General features: G+C 32.9%; 1 protein-coding gene across 1 annotated transcript in view; it reads left to right on the top strand.

Annotated features, from left to right (window-relative positions):
- The first annotated feature begins 3,068 nt into the window (after positions 1–3,068).
- Positions 3,069–17,564, top strand: part of LOC114331612 (odorant receptor Or2-like) — a 28,792-nt gene continuing 14,296 nt past the window's right edge. The window contains exons 1-3 of the mRNA XM_028281224.2: positions 3,069–3,172; positions 7,723–7,830; positions 12,388–12,543. Of these exons, the coding sequence (XP_028137025.2) occupies positions 7,735–7,830; positions 12,388–12,543 (252 nt within the window). The 5' untranslated portion in view covers positions 3,069–3,172; positions 7,723–7,734. The remainder of the gene's footprint in view (positions 3,173–7,722; positions 7,831–12,387; positions 12,544–17,564) is intronic.

Here is a 17,564-nt window from a genome sequence, read left to right as displayed (position 1 = left end):
TATAGCATACCTGTTGTGTTTGTTGTGTTCGATATTTCGAAATTGATACTATAGTGAAGTCACTGAAGGTGGATAGGAGCTATTACACACCTCCGATTTCGTTGAACCTCCATCGATTTGCATGAAAATTGGTGAGTGGTTAGAGTATATCTCAAGGAACAAAGGTGACATGGTGCCAACTTGCGCTTTTACCCTGGGGGTGGATGCCACCCCCTCCTCGGGGGTGAAAATTATTTTATTAAAAATAACCCCACAATTCGATAGAGGGACAAATTATAAGCAACAATTTGTTATATAAATTTATAAAATAAAACAAAACTTTTTGAGTTATTAAAGATCAATGATTTTAATTTTTCGTGAGAAAGATGTATGTTTTTAACCGATTTTTCATAAATAACTCAAAAACTATAAGTTTTTGCAAAAAAGTTATAATTATCAAAATTGAGGCTAATAAAAAATTAAATGAACTCCTTACTAGAAAAACCTTTCAGTGTTAACTAAAAGTGAGCTATAGGTAATTGAATGTATATTTCTTTCGTCGAGTACCCAAATATAAGTATTCAAGCTTAAATACCGGGAAAATGGTGCATTTTATAACATAAACTTATTAAACAGTTGTAAAAGTTCATAGAAATATCTATCAAATAAGCCCTCGAACAAGTTGATAGCATTAAAATTTATGCACCAAAAATGTTTCAAAATGTATCTTTTAAAAATTTTTCCAAAAAATGTTATTGTTTTTTTGTAAATAACTCCATTAATATTTAAAATCTAAGGTTCACTTAAAAACTAGTTAAAAGCTGATTCCAAGAGCTATTAAAAAGCGTCAAAATTAGTCTTCTAAACCTCTTACTTTTTTAAAAATAAAAGGTTAAATGGCCCCGGTTACATGGTTCTCGCAGCAAAATTGAAATATTAAACGTTTCTATCTCGGTCATTTTTTACTCTACGGAAATAGTAAAATGGATAAAGTATTTGGAAAAGAAAAAACTAAAATTTAGTTGTATATGATTTTTTACGTATATTGAGTATTTTTGGAGTTACATATTATCAAAAGAAAATGAAAAGTACGATAATTTTAAAAGTTCTGATTTTTTTAAATTATTCTTTTTTTCAAAAATATGCATTCTAGACCGGTCAAAATTGTTGAAATCATTAAATATGTTAACCTAAAGAAATTTTTGTGAGGATTACTACAAATTTTAATTTTTGTGGAAATGGCGTATGTTTTATTTTTCACTTTTTCCTAAAAAAATCGAAACGGTTCTCTTATTTTCATCATTAGTTGCTTAATTTTGATGCTATTAGCTTCTACTGGGGCTAATTTGATAGGTATTCCGAAGTACTTTGGCAAGTGCTTAACAAGTATATTATATAAAATGCATCGTTTTTCCGTTATGTAAGCTTGAATACTTAGATTTGAGTACTCGTCGAAAAAAATATACATTCAATTACCCATAACTCACTTTGAAATAACATTAGGTTAGTTCTTTAAGTGGGGAGTGTATTAAATTTTTTATTATCTTTAATTTTGGTAATAATAGCTTTTTTACAAAAGGTTATAGTTTTTGAGTAATACGTGAAAAACTTTTTGTTAAGAAAAAATAAAATCTTTGATATTTAATAAGTCAAAAAGTATTGATTTATGTTAATAACTTTATATAACAAATTTTTCTTAGAAGTTGCCCCTCTATCTATTTCTAGTATTATTTTAATAAAAACAATTTCACCCCCGAGAAGGGGTGGCATCCACCCCCAGGGTAAAAGCGCAAGTTGGCATCATGTCACCTTTGTTCCTTGAAGTATCTTCTAACTACTCACCAATTTTCATAAAAATCGATGAAGGTTCCACAAAATCGGAGGAAAACCTTCAGTGACTCCACTACTATAACCACACTCTTTAAACATTATAAACCGAAACAAATAGAGCCGATTATGACAAACGCTACATGGTGATCTCTACAAAGAATGGGAAAGCAGCCTATATTGGACGCCATTTTAAAACTTGACGAATGATACATTGCTTTTATTGACTATTTCGTCCTAATTGATACACAATTTCGTTCTACACTGGGTTCAATCTCTTGAAAATAAGAGCTTTACTATTGTCGCTGGAAGGTAGCATTAATAAATATAATTATCAGTAGTAATTGCACAAGAGCTCTAAAATTATCGAATTTCCCGAGTGACACTTTGACAGTTTTAATTTCACGACCCGAAGGGGAGTGAAATTATGTCAAAATGTCACAAGGGCAACAATTCGATAATAATTTTAGAGATCGAGTGCAATTTGCTGCGATTATTTCATGAATAAAACTGTCTAAAACCAAAATTTTATTGTAATTTATTTATGTAAGTACAAATTAGTACAATTAAACATACAGTTGTTATAAATATTTGACGGTTGAAAGTCATCACTTTTATAATTTTTAAAACATTAAAATTGTCATTAATATCACTGAATGTATTTTTTCGTAGCAACGAAGGGCATGTGACGTAATATACTTGACGACGGGATATTATCAAAAATAATGAAAATAATCCGACAGTTTTTGGAAAATTTGTTGCCTGGCAATAGACACGAGAGCCCGCAGGCCTCGAGTGACAAAAAATTTGAGTAAAAATGAAGCATTATTTTCTTATTTATTCTTACTGTCGTGTAATATTCGTAAGATTATTTTTTAATACGTATATTATGGATATTTTCTTAAATGTGACAATTGTCAAAACTAGGAAACTGGTTGCCATTAAATAAAAACAATCTACTTAAAAAAATTCTATCGGTAATCTTCGACAGTAGATAATTTTCAGTATAATTTTAATCTGATTGGACAGAATTAAACACGTGATCAAATATCTTACTATACGATTGGAAGTTAAAATCATCAAAAAATAATCAGTTTAATTTTTATTTCTGTAGCTTTCTATTGGTCAGAATCTCCTATGAATGAAATAATCACTAAAATTATCATATTATCACTATTTCGCAAATTTTTATCAGTCTCGCTTGGAAAAATAATTTCTTACTTTTAATGTTTTATCACGATATTCATATTTTCCATTTCCTTTCAGCTTTGTTCAGGAGCTTAATGATTGCTTGCGCTGGTGTTTTTTCATAGATTTTACTATAAAGTCGTACAATTTCAGCCAGTTTCTTTACGCCCTTCTAAAGGTAAGTAAATTTTTGTTGTATAAGTGTAACAATTTTAAAGCTACTTTAGAAAATCTGGATCTGTGGATGAATGTGGAAAACCCAACAAAATGATATCATTAGTCTACAAAGGAGTTATAAATATTGTTTATAACTTCACTGTTATATCAGAGTGATAGAAGTCAGCGAAGAAAATGGACTATCCCTAAACATAAAAAAGACGAAATTTATGGTAATAACAAAAGCCTAACAGCGCCAAGAAGGCTTAACAATACATGGAGAACAAATTAAAAAAGTTGAAAAATATAAATATGTAGGCACAATAATTAATGAAAATATTGAATATTTAGGTGTTTGGTTCACTGATACTAATGACCACACAAGAGAAATTAAGAGGCGAATAGAAATAGCGAGACAACCATTTATCAAAATGAAAAGTTCCTATGCTACCGGGACCTAAATTTGAAATTAAGAACGAGAATGTTGAGGTGCTACGTTTTCTCCGTACTAGTGTACGGCATGGAACCTTGGACATTAAAAAAGATAAACATCAAAAACATTGAGGCATTCAAGATGTGGTGCTACAGGGGAATGTGGAAAATACCATGGACAAATAGAGTAACAAATCCAGATGTTTTGCTGAAGATGGGGAAGGAATGCGAAGTTATAAAAACAATACAAACGAGAAAACTACAATATCTAGGCCACATAATTAGAGATGAAAAGTACTCCCTACTAAGGCTCATAATCCAAGGAAAAATCTCGAGAAAGAGGAATGCGGGACGTAGGAGGATTTCCTGAACAAACTAAAAAGTATTCTCTAGCAGTGATATTACAATTTCTTTGAAGATATGACTTCTGAGATGCTACGTGTTCTCCATATTATTTTATGGGTTAGAAGCTTGGACATTAAAAAAAGATGTTTGGGACAGATTAAAAGCCTTCGAGTTATGGGCCTACAGAAGGATATTAAGAATAACTTGGGTGGATAGAGTCATGAATGTCGAGGTGTTGAGAAGAATCGGAGAAGGAAGAGAGGTTTTAAATAAAATTAAAGTTATGTCTTGTAAAACTAAAAAACAAAAATGAAAAAATAAAAATTATGAAGAACAAAAACAAACTAAGGAAATCAAAGCCGGAAATATACATCAATAACGATCTAACGCAAGAATAGATGAAAATACAACAAGAAATATGGAAAGTTGCAAAATATCAAAAAGAAAACGGTAAGAACACTAGAGTAGGTTATCAAAAACTAAGTATTGACGGGACTATATGGAAATGGAACAAAGAGAAGAATTAACTGAAAAGGGCAAACCAAGACACGCCAAAAAACTGATAAAACAACAAATATCGCATACAACACAAAAAACGGACACGAAAATGGCAGAGGAAAAGGACCTGAACAGATTAGATAAAATAAAACATACGAACAGAAAAAAATATAATGGAAAAACGAAAAAATGTGATCAACTAAAAATAAGTACGTGGAACATCAGAACAATGCTTGAACCAGGGAAAATGCAGGAGACCGTCTCAGAACTAGAAAGATACCAAATTGATATTGCAGTGATTCAAGAAATTAGATGGACAGGTCAAGGAGAAATAAACAGAAAAAACTACACACTACAGTACTCGGGACATGAAAAACAAGGTCAATATGTAGTTGCTTTCATAATTATGGGAAAAATAAAAAATAGCATTATGCAATTTAAACCAATAAATGAACGTATGGCTTACCTGAGAATTAACGCCAAAGCATTTAATATATCAATTATAGACGTATATGCTCCAACTGAAACTGCCGCTGCGAAGGAAAAAGACAAATTATATGAGGAACTCGAACGAGAAATAAAGAATTTACCTAGAGAAGACACAATACTGGTAATGGGAGATTTTAATGCCCAAATAGGTAAGGAAGACTAACCAAGTAGCAGGTAAGCACACAATACACGAAAAAACTAATGAGAATGGTCAACGATTATGTAACCTAGCAGCTAGTACCAATATGATTATCGTTAGTACAAAATTCGAACATCCTAAATACCATAAAGTGACGTGGATTTCCCCAGACCAAAAAACAATGTCACAAATAGACCATATACTGATTACAAGAAGGAGGCAAACATCGGTAACAGACGTGAGAACCTACAGAGGTGCACATGCAGACACAGACCATTTTATGGTGACTGCAAAGGTAAGACAAAAAGTCAAAAGAACTCTAAAAACACGACAATTAAAAATAAATGGCATGTAGAAAAACTGAATGCTCCAGACCTAAGGATTAAGTATGCCGATGACATGAACAAAAAACTGAAGGAACAATATAAACCTACTGTATAAATGAAACAGCGGATGTACACATAGGGATAAAAAGAAACCAAAAAATACAAGAATGGTATAACTAAGAATGCCATAACATGCTAAAAAAAGAAGGTAGAAATGAGACAAATGTGGATAAAAACAAATAGACAGGATTGTAGGGAAGAATACAATAGAATAAGACATGAATGTAAGAAAAAAATAAGGAAAATTAGACGTGACTGGTTGGATGATAAGATAAAAGAAATAGAAAAAGAAAGTAAGAACAGAAACAAAAGTTTACAAAAAAGAATTCTATAAGAAAATTAGTGAGCAGAACAAAACCTTTAAAGGAAAGATAAAACGATGAAGAGTATAAAGAAATTTGGACTAACTATTTCAAAGAATTATTAACAGAACAAGAAGATAAGACCTAAATGAAAACATACAAGAAGAGACAATAATGTTAGGAAACCAGCTAGAAATACCAACAAAAGAGGAAGTTGAGGAAATTATTAATAGCAGCCGTAATGGTAAAGCCTCAGGATCGGACTGTATCAATATGGAGCTTATATAAATATATGGTGCAATAATAAATATATGGTGGTGAAGAATTAAAAGATAAATTATACAATTTAATAAAAGACATATGGAACGAAGAAAAAATGCCGGAAGAATGGTACAAAGGACAAATTATCACGATTCATAAAAAAGGAGATCAACAGATGTGTAATAACTATAGAGGACTGACGCTATTAAACACAGCATATAAAATTATGTCCGCCTTAATACAACGAAGACTGACCGAAGCTACCACGAATATCATAGGACACTATCAATGCGGATTTGTTAAGGGAAAGTCTACAACAGATGCCATACATACGGTTAAACAAATTATGGAAAAAGCTCATGGATATAAAATAGAAATTGAACTGCTTTTTATAGATTTTCAGTAAGCATTTGATACAATAAAAAGATCAAAATTAATGGTAGCTCTGAAAGAAATGGGAATACAAAATAAATTAAGAAGATTAATACAAATGACAATGAGTAGAACTGTAGTTAGTATAAAAACTCAAGTAGGCGACACAGAAGAATTTGTCGTAGTTAATCGATTTTAATTTTGCAAATTGCAAATGAAAGGTACAGTATTCTTCTATATGCAAAAAAATTTCAACTTGCTATCTTGTTTCTTTTCAGTCCTGCAACATTTTGAAAAAATGATTTTTTTTGCGTAAGCTGGATTGCAAAATTGATTTTCCAAAATCTGTTAAACCGATCTTAATGAACATTTACAGTGTTGTTTTAGTATATCATTAAGCTTTTCAGGGTAAAATATGAAGGTACTAAGTGTAGAATAAATGGGTAAAATACGTAAAATACGAATACTTGTTTTTTATGGTTTCTTCACAATGCTATTTTGCAACAAGAGTGACAATTTTTAAAAATGTTAACCAATCCTATATTGTAGGAAATTTAATTACGCAACTTTTATGCCAGTGCAACTTTTCTCGAAAGTGAATACTTTTAAAGTTATAATCAAAAAACGATAAAAAATATCGAATTTTTCCTTCATTTTTTGACATTTTAATTATGTTCCGGACATTTTTGAGTGGAAGGATAACTCAATTATTATTATATGAGTTAATTCCAAGCAATTTCAGCAAAAAAATATTAGTCACCTATTAACGTCCATCTCAAAACAGATGCGCCCTGAACTAAGTGGAGCTTCACACTGCTAGACAAAAAGATCAAGGTTGGAATGCCACAATAGGGCTTTTCATTCACAGTCATTTGTTTCGAGCTTCTGTCATGTGTCACATAATATTAATATATCTACGTCATACGTTATTGGTATATACCAATTATACAAACCAAAGGCGTATGACGTAGATATACTAATATTATGTGACACATGACAGAAGCTCGAAACAAATGACATCGATGAAAAGCCCTATACAACATTGGAGACCCTACAAAGCTAGACAATCAATAGGATGACCACAGATCAGAAGGTGATGTTAAAAAATTAGCCGGAACAAATTGAAAGTATGTTGCTCAGGATGGAGTTGGAGTGAACAAGTTGGGAGAGACCTAGGTCCAACAATGGTCGATAAAAGACTAAGAAGAAGAGTAATATTGATAAAGGATCCAAAAGAATAGGTTTATTTGAAGGCTCGTTCTAGTTACAATTTTTGTCGACAGATTTTTCTTGTATTTTATTGATATGTCAGTAATATCAAAAATTAAATTTTCTGAATTTTTTTTAGAGTGCGAACAAAATGAATATTGAAAGTCTGTTCCACTTCAGTAAAGTATTTGTGATCATCGTGGAAAATTGGTATATTAATTATCATGCAAACGAGTTAATTGTTACGGTAAGTAGTATTGGTAGGGGAGCCCAAGCGGCGATTTTTGCAGTTACTCGAGCGCGTCAGATTATTACACGGGGAGAAATCTTGTACTCTGCAGATGTACCTCTACCATATATTGGCTCTTAATGCAGGGGAGTTCGTTAAGAGGGGGCCGAAAAAAAATCTATCCTTAGAAAAACTCGAAATCGTCAGATTAAGATAAGGTAAGTTAAGTACATGCAAAACAGTGTATATTTCAAAAATCTGACGATTTGAGCGGGGCGTAAGGAAATAGGTGAATCCCAAAGTTTCACAAGAAAAAAGCGAATATTTCACGAAATGAATGACAGATCGAAAAACTAAACAATATGTACTCAATATTTTTCAAAAATCTATCGAATGATACTAAACACGACTTCACACGGAGAGGGGTGGGGGTAAATTTAATATTTTAAATACGAATCCCGCGATATTTCGCGAAATAAACATCAGATCGAAAAACTAAAACATATACGTATTCAATATTTTTGAAAAATCTATCGAATGACATCAAACACGACCCCCTACGGACGTGGGGTGGGGGTTACTTTAAAATCTTAAAAGGGAGCCCCCATTTTTATTGCAGATTTGGATTCCTTACGTAAAAATAAGTAATTTTTATTTGAAACATTTTTTCGAATTATGGATAGATGGTGCTATAATCTGAAAAGACGATTGTTGGAAATGGAAAATTAAATTTAAAATGGACAAGTCCCCACTAAAATAGAAAACTTTACTTAATTTTTTTGGTTTTAGCACCTACTATTCACAACCCAATAGGTCCTCAAAGCGCTCGAGTCACTGCACATTTAGCATACTTTGCTCCCCTACCATATTCATTTCTCCAGTATTAATAAATAGGGTTTGTTAAAAATATGCACCAACCTACTCTGAACTCACTATGTCTATTTATGTATATATGTCGAATAATATTTAGTGCGATTTGATACAAAGAACCTCGGCACTTTTTTGTAAAAAAATTTAAAAATGCTTTCAGTTAAATTTCCTGAAACTTTGCAGAGAGGTAGCTTTGGTCATACTGATCAAAACTTTTCTGTGTTTCAAGACACAAAGATTAATAGTTTTTAGAACATTTTTTATACAGTTTGTTAGTATAAATGCGGTAAACTTTATGGAATGGTTCTGAATTCAAATTAAACTAGTTTAATGGTATCATTCCTTTCAGTCAGGTAACATTCCTTTCTCACGTAAGCGAACAAAGATAATTGCAATCACGAAACCGGACAAATCAAGCGATAAGCCAGAAATCTACCGACCCATAGCTCTACTCAGCATGGTATATAAACTATTAGAAGAGCTTCTACTCAACAGAATTAGTCACAGGATACTAAAAAACGTCCCCATTGAACAAGCTGGCTTCCGCCCTCATCGAAGCTATACGGACCAAGTGCTGTCATTAACAAATTTTATAGAAGCTAGTTTTCAAAAGAAAGAAAAGACAGCAACAGTATTTATATATTTAACAGTAGCATACGATACTGTTTGGAGACAGGGATTAATATATAAACTGGCCCGTATTATCCCCTGTAGAAAGATAATTAACTTCATTGACAACATACTGACAAACAGAGCCTTCCAGATTATAATGAGAAAGGAGACGAGTAGACAGATGAAACTTAACAATGGCCTTCCACAGGGTTCTGTTCTTGCCCCTTTACTTTTCAGCCTCTATATTGCTGACATGCCTGAAACCGAATCTCGGAAGTTTGGATATGCTGACGACTAGACCCTTGCAACAAGCCACCAATCTTTAGAAACTACAGAAATCACTCTCACGAATGAACTATCCGTCCTCAGCGAATACCTTAAGAAATGGAGACTACAACCAAGTACTACAAAAACTGAAGTATCAGCTTTTCATATCAACAACAAGCTGGCAAACGGAGAATTGCGAGTGTATTTTAAAAAACAAGTTGTTGAAACACAATAAATACCCGAAATACTTTGCGGTTACTCTAGACAGAACGCTCACATTCAGGGAACACCTGACGAAAACAGCAGCAAAATTGAAAACACGCAACAATATAATACAAAAGCTCTGCGGCACTACATGGGGGTCCAGAGCATCAACTTTAAGATCCTCTCCTCTTGACCTGATATACTCGTATTCGGTGGCAGAATACTGTTCACCAGTGTGGCTAAATAGCAGGCATGCCCACCTGATCGACACTCAACTAAACCGTGCTATGCGTATGATAACAGGCATAATTAAGCCCACCCCTACAATGTGGCTACCTACCCTTAGTAATATAGCACCACCCAAGCTACGCCGCGAACATGCATTGGTTAAAGAATATAATAAAATAATGGACAGTCACCAACTTCTAGTCCACTTATAGATATTCTTGGAAACCGTCTCCGATCCAGGTTACCCCCTTTACAATCTGCTCAAGCGCTTCAGCAATCCAACTTTGACTGAATTACCTGATGGAGAGAAGATTGGGAAAGTAAGACAGATCCGCATTACCATAGTCTACCGGACATTATAGAAAAATCTGGCGAATTTGAACGTCTCCGTAAGATTTGAGCAGCCCTTAATCGAATTCGAACAAACTGTGGAAGATGCGCCGACTCCCTCTACAGATGGGGTAAGCTTCCCTCGCCTTCTTGTGACTGCGGCAAGACAGACGATCAGACACATTGTTCAGGACTGCCCGCGCAGAGCATACACAGGCAACCCTATAGAATTTATAATGGCAACCGACGGGTCAATCGAATATATAAAAAAAAAACTGGACATCTGTTTGTACATTTTATAATGCATAAATCTAAATATATTGTGTGATGTACTTAAGCCGTACGCTAAATAAATAAATAAACTAGTTTGATATATAAACGTATCTTCGCAAATGCTTCGTTTTCTGAGGGACTCGGTGTCGAATTTTTTCTTGGAACTGGAGATTTATTTATTACTCTGAAATCGGTTGAAATATACAAATGAAATTTGCTGAATTTTAAAAAGTAGTAATTGCGCATTTTTGCCATGCAGCTAAGAATTTTATGTTCATCATAGCTCAGTAAGCTCACCAGTAAGCTTGATGCATAGCTCACCAGGAAGCTATTGGACACTGTTAGGAATAATCTTTTAATCTGACAGTACATCTACAGTTTACTGTTGAAAAACACCAGTTTTTGCACTATTTATGTAAGGAAGACGCTGAAATGAAAGTAAACGATTGCATTTCATCTCATCTTGTCTATGACCTTCTTATATTTAGTACGCAGTGGTCTTCTCTTAAGTTCATCCGTTATCTTCTCTGTACTAGGAATTTTAGCATACAACTTTTTTATGAGAGCAGGAATGCTGGTCCTACGTCACAATCCGTAACTTGGAAGACCAGGGACTAATCCGTTAGTGTTAGGGTTACCATATGTTAGCTGATTTGTCCCAGTTTTATGGCGCCAAAAACTCCACATTACCCCTCCCGTTAACTATATAACGTACACATATTGCAAGCCTCACATTGTCCAGGGGTCACGAACATATACTTAGGAGTAATATTTACTGGGACATTCTGTTAACTGCGGGCACTTCTTAGAGTTTTAGCGTAGCAAAAACCTCGGCAATCTTCAATATCTCTTAGAGCCAAACTGCATCAATTGAACCTCCTTTATGTTTATATTAAACTCGTTATTGACTGAACTGTTTATCGAAATAAAAAAAATACAAGATCCTTTGTAAAAGGTATATTCAAAAGACCCCAATAAGGGTTACATCACAAAACAAGACGTTTTCGGATTGATAGGCAATCCATCATCAGTGTTAAGCCAATAGTATGCATGCGTGAGCCTATTGGCTAATTGGCTATTGGGTTAACACTGATGATGGATTGCTTATCAATCCGAAAACGTTTTCAATCCGAAAACGTTTTGTTTTGTGATGTAACCCTTATTGGGGTCTTTTAAATATACCTTTTACAAAGGATCTTGTATTTTTTGTGATTTATGGTATACAGCCAGCTACAGGAATTTCATTTTTCTCGTGGATGTTTATTGAAATGTTTCAATCCTTTAAAAGTGGCAATAATGTGTATATACATGTTAGTTGTGCCCACATAATTTTAAAACATTATACATATACATAGTTATTATGCTTTGTTAATGTTTACTATTTCAGTTGGCTTTTTTCCAACTGAAAAACTAATTAAGCATTAGAGTGTGCCTCAAAGAAAATATTAAAGTTTAATGTTGCTCTTTGTTTCAACTAGCTCGACTAAAAATTACGCATTTTAAAGGCATACTCTTTTGGTAAATATAGTTACTAAAATATAAATTCTTCCAGATCATAATTTCCACATTTAATATGCGAAATATTTTAACTGGGTAAGAAATAGACGTAAGTAAAAAGCATCCCACATTATACGTGTTATGCCTATCCTGGATAAATCGTATAATTTTTTGTTCTCGCTATTTATGAAGAATTTGGGCACTAAAAGAAGGGTCTAAGAAAAACCATAATATACATATATTTTGTTTATTGCTAATTAGTGAATATTTATATGGATATTTTTTATTTTGCAGAGCAAAAAATTGTCCTCAAGTATTTTTTCTAATGGATGGTATGATTTGGACGAATCTACTAAAAAAAGTCTTATGTTGATGATGATAAGATCCCAAAGACCTTTAAAAATTGATATTGGTACTATATACTTTTTGGGAACTAAACTGTTTATTAAGGTAAATGCGCAGTTATTATTGCTTTCTGCATCATTTCTCAGTTGTCATGTTATGAATATCCGTAATTCCAAGAAATCTATACAGAACTATACAATCTGATGAACCATCGTCTATAACGATATTACACATATTTAACACTGTATACAATAGTAAAATACAGGTGCTATACCCTAAAAGGGACGACTGCTATCCACACGCATTACAATAGTTAAAATAGCTGATGGAAAATAATATCCTGATCACTGAACAATCTCGATAATGGGTAAATATAAGATTTTTCGAAAATCATTCATAACTGCCTCCATTGGAAGGTGTTTACTTACTCACACATCGATGCCCATAGATGCAATTTTTATTATAAGGCAGTGATGAAGAATTTCCAAAATAAAGAAACAAACGCTCCTACAGTATTCATTGGTCTTTAAAAAGCTTAAGATAGAGTTCCTCGAGAGATTTTGTGGTGGACACTCAGTAAGAAGTGAGTCTCAAGAATATGTCAAAATTGTGATTCACATGTTTGAGGGAGTACCAACTAGTGTTAGGGCAGGTGTGTGTGAGATTGATAAATTTATTGTAAAACTAGGATTGCACCAAGGCTTAATAGGCTATTAGGTACAAGGCTATTTATTCTCATTAGTGTTGGATCAGATAACAGCAAAACTTCAGGGTAACATTCCCTGGTGCTTAATTTATTATGTTTATGTGGTATTAGTAGGAAATAGTGAAAGCGAGTTGAACTAAAATCGGAATGGTCAAGACAAGCTCTTGAGGAAAAAGGTTTAAAACTTGGTAGGTCAAAAACAGAGTATGTATTTGTAATTTTCCTTTAAAGATGAAATTGCTACAAATAAAATGATACCTTTGGGTGGTGAAATGATTGTGAAAGGGAAAGGTAATAGTTTTAACTACCTAGGATCTGTATCTCAGTGTAACGTGGAAATAGATTGATGGAGATGCATGCAGTAGAATTATGGTTTTATGGATGAAGTGAAACGAAGCGAGTGGTGTATTGTGTGACGGAAAAGTTGCAATGAAGTTGAAGAGAATACTATATAAAACAGTCATAAAACCTGCTATGATGTACGTAACTGAATGTTGAGAAGTTAAAAAAAAAGAAAATGGAATAACGAATGTATGTAATGAAAATAATACTGCTTAGATAGATGGGTGGAGTGACAAAAATGATAAAATTAAGAATTAGTATATTAGGAAAAGTCTAGAGGCGGCATTAATTAGTGTGCAAATGAGATAGCAGGGTTTAATATAGTTTAGTCATGTTCTGAGGAGATATGCTTAAGACGATATGTCGGTAAAGGGAATTAATTACGACCTAAGATAGAAACTTGTACTTAGGGAATCTGACCACTTTAAGGTCGGAGATAAATACAAAGAATATTAAGATGATAGGATGTTTTCTAAAATAATTCATAACCCCTCCATTGAAATCTGTTTTCTTTAAATACACTCACACAATGATGTTGAATGTTAATCAGGAGATATACGGGTGTTTCATATATTCCGAAAATTCTTTAGATGAAGGTGAAGGACCAGAAATACTAAAATCAGAAATACTACATGCTATAAAATTGGCAAAAAAACAAGAAAGCCCTTGGTCCTGACAACATACCGACAGAGATGTTAAAGCTCATAAATGAGGGAAACATTGGAATACTGTTCAAACTTTTCAATGCTGTTTATTCAGATTGGTTAAAGTCTGAATTCATAACCTTACCAAAAAAACAACGTCCGAAAAACTGTAGCGATTATAGAATAATAACCCTTATGAGCCACACAAAATATTTCTATGTATCATCCACAGTATAGTTCAGGAAACGAAGCTTTTCACCTCCCAATTTTTACAGAATGGATCGATTTGCTTGAAAATTTGAGAATAAGTAGTGGATAGTCCAAGGATCAAAATCTATATGATTCCGAATGGCGCTTTTACTATGGGGGTGGTTGCCACCCCATCTCGGGGGTGGAAATTTTTTATTATATTTTGACTGCAAAAGTTGATAAAAACATTCACTTTAAGTAAAAAATAATGTATACATTTTTTTGTTAAAATTAATAGTTTTCAATTTATTCGCTATCGAAAGTGTTAGTTTTATATCGAAAAAATCAATGTTTTTCGATAACACTCATTTACGATTCACTCAATTTTTGCCGTAAAAAAATTTGTTTCAAACCAAGTTCTTGGGAATTAAATAACCTACAATTTCATATTTAAACATTTTTTAGTATCTCTGATGCTAATCTTTCTATTCTGAAGAAAATGACATTTTTTACCAAACTACAAAAACTCGATATTTGTTTTTAACTCCAGTTTTTTTAAAACTAATCCTTCCTAGGCAGTCAAGCTTCTAGAATCTATTAATAATACATAAATAAAGAACAATGAATAAGGCCAATAACTAAAAACACCGCTAACTTACATTATTCTGCTTCCAATTTTATTTCCCCTTTATTTTTCAAAAAAATGTATTGATTTTTCAACCGTAACTTTTTTATTTTTTATCTTAGAAAGTTTGGTAAAATGAATTTTGTAGGTTTTTGTAAGATCTATAAGCCTATTAATATTAAATCTTTTTAAATCCTCAGTTTGGTAACTTTGGTAAAAGGTGACTTTGAAAGAGTTGGTAAAGGTGGTTTTTGCATGTTATTACAAGTTTTAATTGTCAATAGCTCACTCAATTTTTGCCATAGAAAAACTTTTTTCAAACCAACTTCTTGGGAATTAAATGACCTACAATTTCATATTTAAACATTTTTTCGTATCTCTGATGCTAATCTTTCTATTCTGAAGAAAAGCCATTTTTCCAAACTACAAAAATTCGTTATTCGCTTTTAGTTCCATTTTTTTTTAAACTAATCATTCTAAGCTGGTCAAACTTCTAGAACCTATTAATAATTAATACATAAATAAAGAAGACCAAATACGGTCAATGACAAATTTTAATTAGGGTGGTGATTAGGAGGATGCTTCCGATCACTTTTTCGCTGAAAAAGAATTGGGACTAGCATTCTTTTCATTATAAGTCACTTAATTTTTTAGCTAGAGACACTTTTTTATTCCTGGAGATATATATTTTTAAATACTTTAAATTAGTTTAAACAAGTTATCCTCGAAAAATGCATAGTTTTCCCGTTTTTTGACTTTGAAACTACAATATTTAGCATTTGACGAAGAAGAGCTAACATACAATGATGAGCGCGCTAATAACCGGCAAAATAGCGCAAAAGATGGAAAACGTATTAAATTGTGAGATAAAGAAAATAAAACTAGTAGAGATGTTAACTTTAGCGATGGTAACATATAAACTGACAATATGTTGATTGTTTTCCACCTTTAGACGTATCAGACGAGTATTTCAACTAAAACTGTCACTGTGACAGTGGAATTTCTCAAACTCGTCCGATACGTCTAAAGGTGGGAAACAATCAATATAATGTTAATTTATAAGTTACTGTCGCTAAATGTAACACCTCTAGTAGGTTTATCTCTTTTTATCTCACAACTTAATATTTTTTCCATACTTATTCTCAAATTATAAAGCAAATAGATCCATTCTGTAAAAATTGCGAGGTTTTGTCCTATTTTAAGCTTCATTACTTGGACTAGTAGAATCAGATACAAATGCCAAGAAGACCAGAATGAAACACAATTTGGCTTCAGAAATGGACTGGGAACCCGGGACGCACTCTTTGCACTAAATGTATTATTGCAGAAATACCGAGATCAAAGGAAAGACGTCTTTGCCGTATTTATTGATGGGATTAATTGATGCCGTATTAATTGATATAAAAATGCCTTTGATCGTGTCCAGTATCACAAATTAATTTATATTCAAGGATAAAATAGTTGATAATCAAGACGTACAAAGCATAGAAAAATTATACTGGCGTGAAACAGAAACATGTAAAATTCAAAGGGGTGTCAGACATGGTTACTCCCAGGGTACTGTCCCCAATGTTATTTAATTGATATTCAGATAGAATATTTAAAGAAGCGCTGCATAATTTGGAATGGGCGTGAAAGTTAATGGAATCCTGATAAATACAATCAGATATGCAAATGGTACAGTTATTTTAAGTGATGACATGAATGGATTGCAATGCCTTTTAAAGGCCATTGACATAGTGGGAAGAGAGTTTGGCCTAAACATAAACTGTTCAAGAACAAAATACATGGTGTTTAGCCGTTTAGCACATTAAGATTCACGGTTATATGTTAATGGTCATATAATTCAAAGAGTACCCAGTTTTACATATATTGGTTGCCATATTACTGAACAATTAGATCCAGATAAAGAGATAAAATGTAAAATCGAGATAGCCTGCATAACATTTTTAAAAATGAGGTCATTCTTTTGTAATGATAACTTGCAACTTCAACTTCGAAACCGTATGATTAAATGTTACATTTGGTCAGTCCTCTTATACGATGTCGAAGCATGGACATTAAAAATATTCAGCATTAATCGCTTGGAGGAATTTGACATGTGGCTGCACAGACCTACATTAAAAATACCATGGACGGCTATGCTGACAAATGTGGCAGTCCTTAAAAGAGCAAATGCTACTCGCGAGCTGCTTGATAATATCAAATGTAGAAAGATGGCTTATTTTGGACACGTTGTAAGGGGAGATCGATATAATATTCTTCAATTTATTATGATGGGTAAAATCGAAGGACGCAGAGGAATTGGTAGAAAACAGGCCTCTTGGTTGAAGAATATCAGGGAGTGGACAGGCATAAAGAAAGCAGAGCAACTATTTAGAATAGCTCGACAGAGACAGTTTAGCCATGTTAATCTCCAACGTCAAGGAGACTTGATAGGGCACGTTAAGAAGAAGAAGCTTTAGATAGGATTCGTTACGATTCAATTAATTATAAAGGAAGCTATTGGAATATCTGTACGCACAGTAGAAACGATAATTCAACAAGCAAATATGCTTACAAAGGTAAAGTAAAATAATTCATAAGAATTTCCATCTACAACATCTGCTCATCCTAAATA

This window comes from Diabrotica virgifera, chromosome 2 (genome assembly GCF_917563875.1).
Source record: "Diabrotica virgifera virgifera chromosome 2, PGI_DIABVI_V3a".
NCBI lineage: Eukaryota > Metazoa > Arthropoda > Insecta > Coleoptera > Chrysomelidae > Diabrotica > Diabrotica virgifera.
This window is presented reverse-complemented; position numbering and strand designations above follow the sequence as displayed.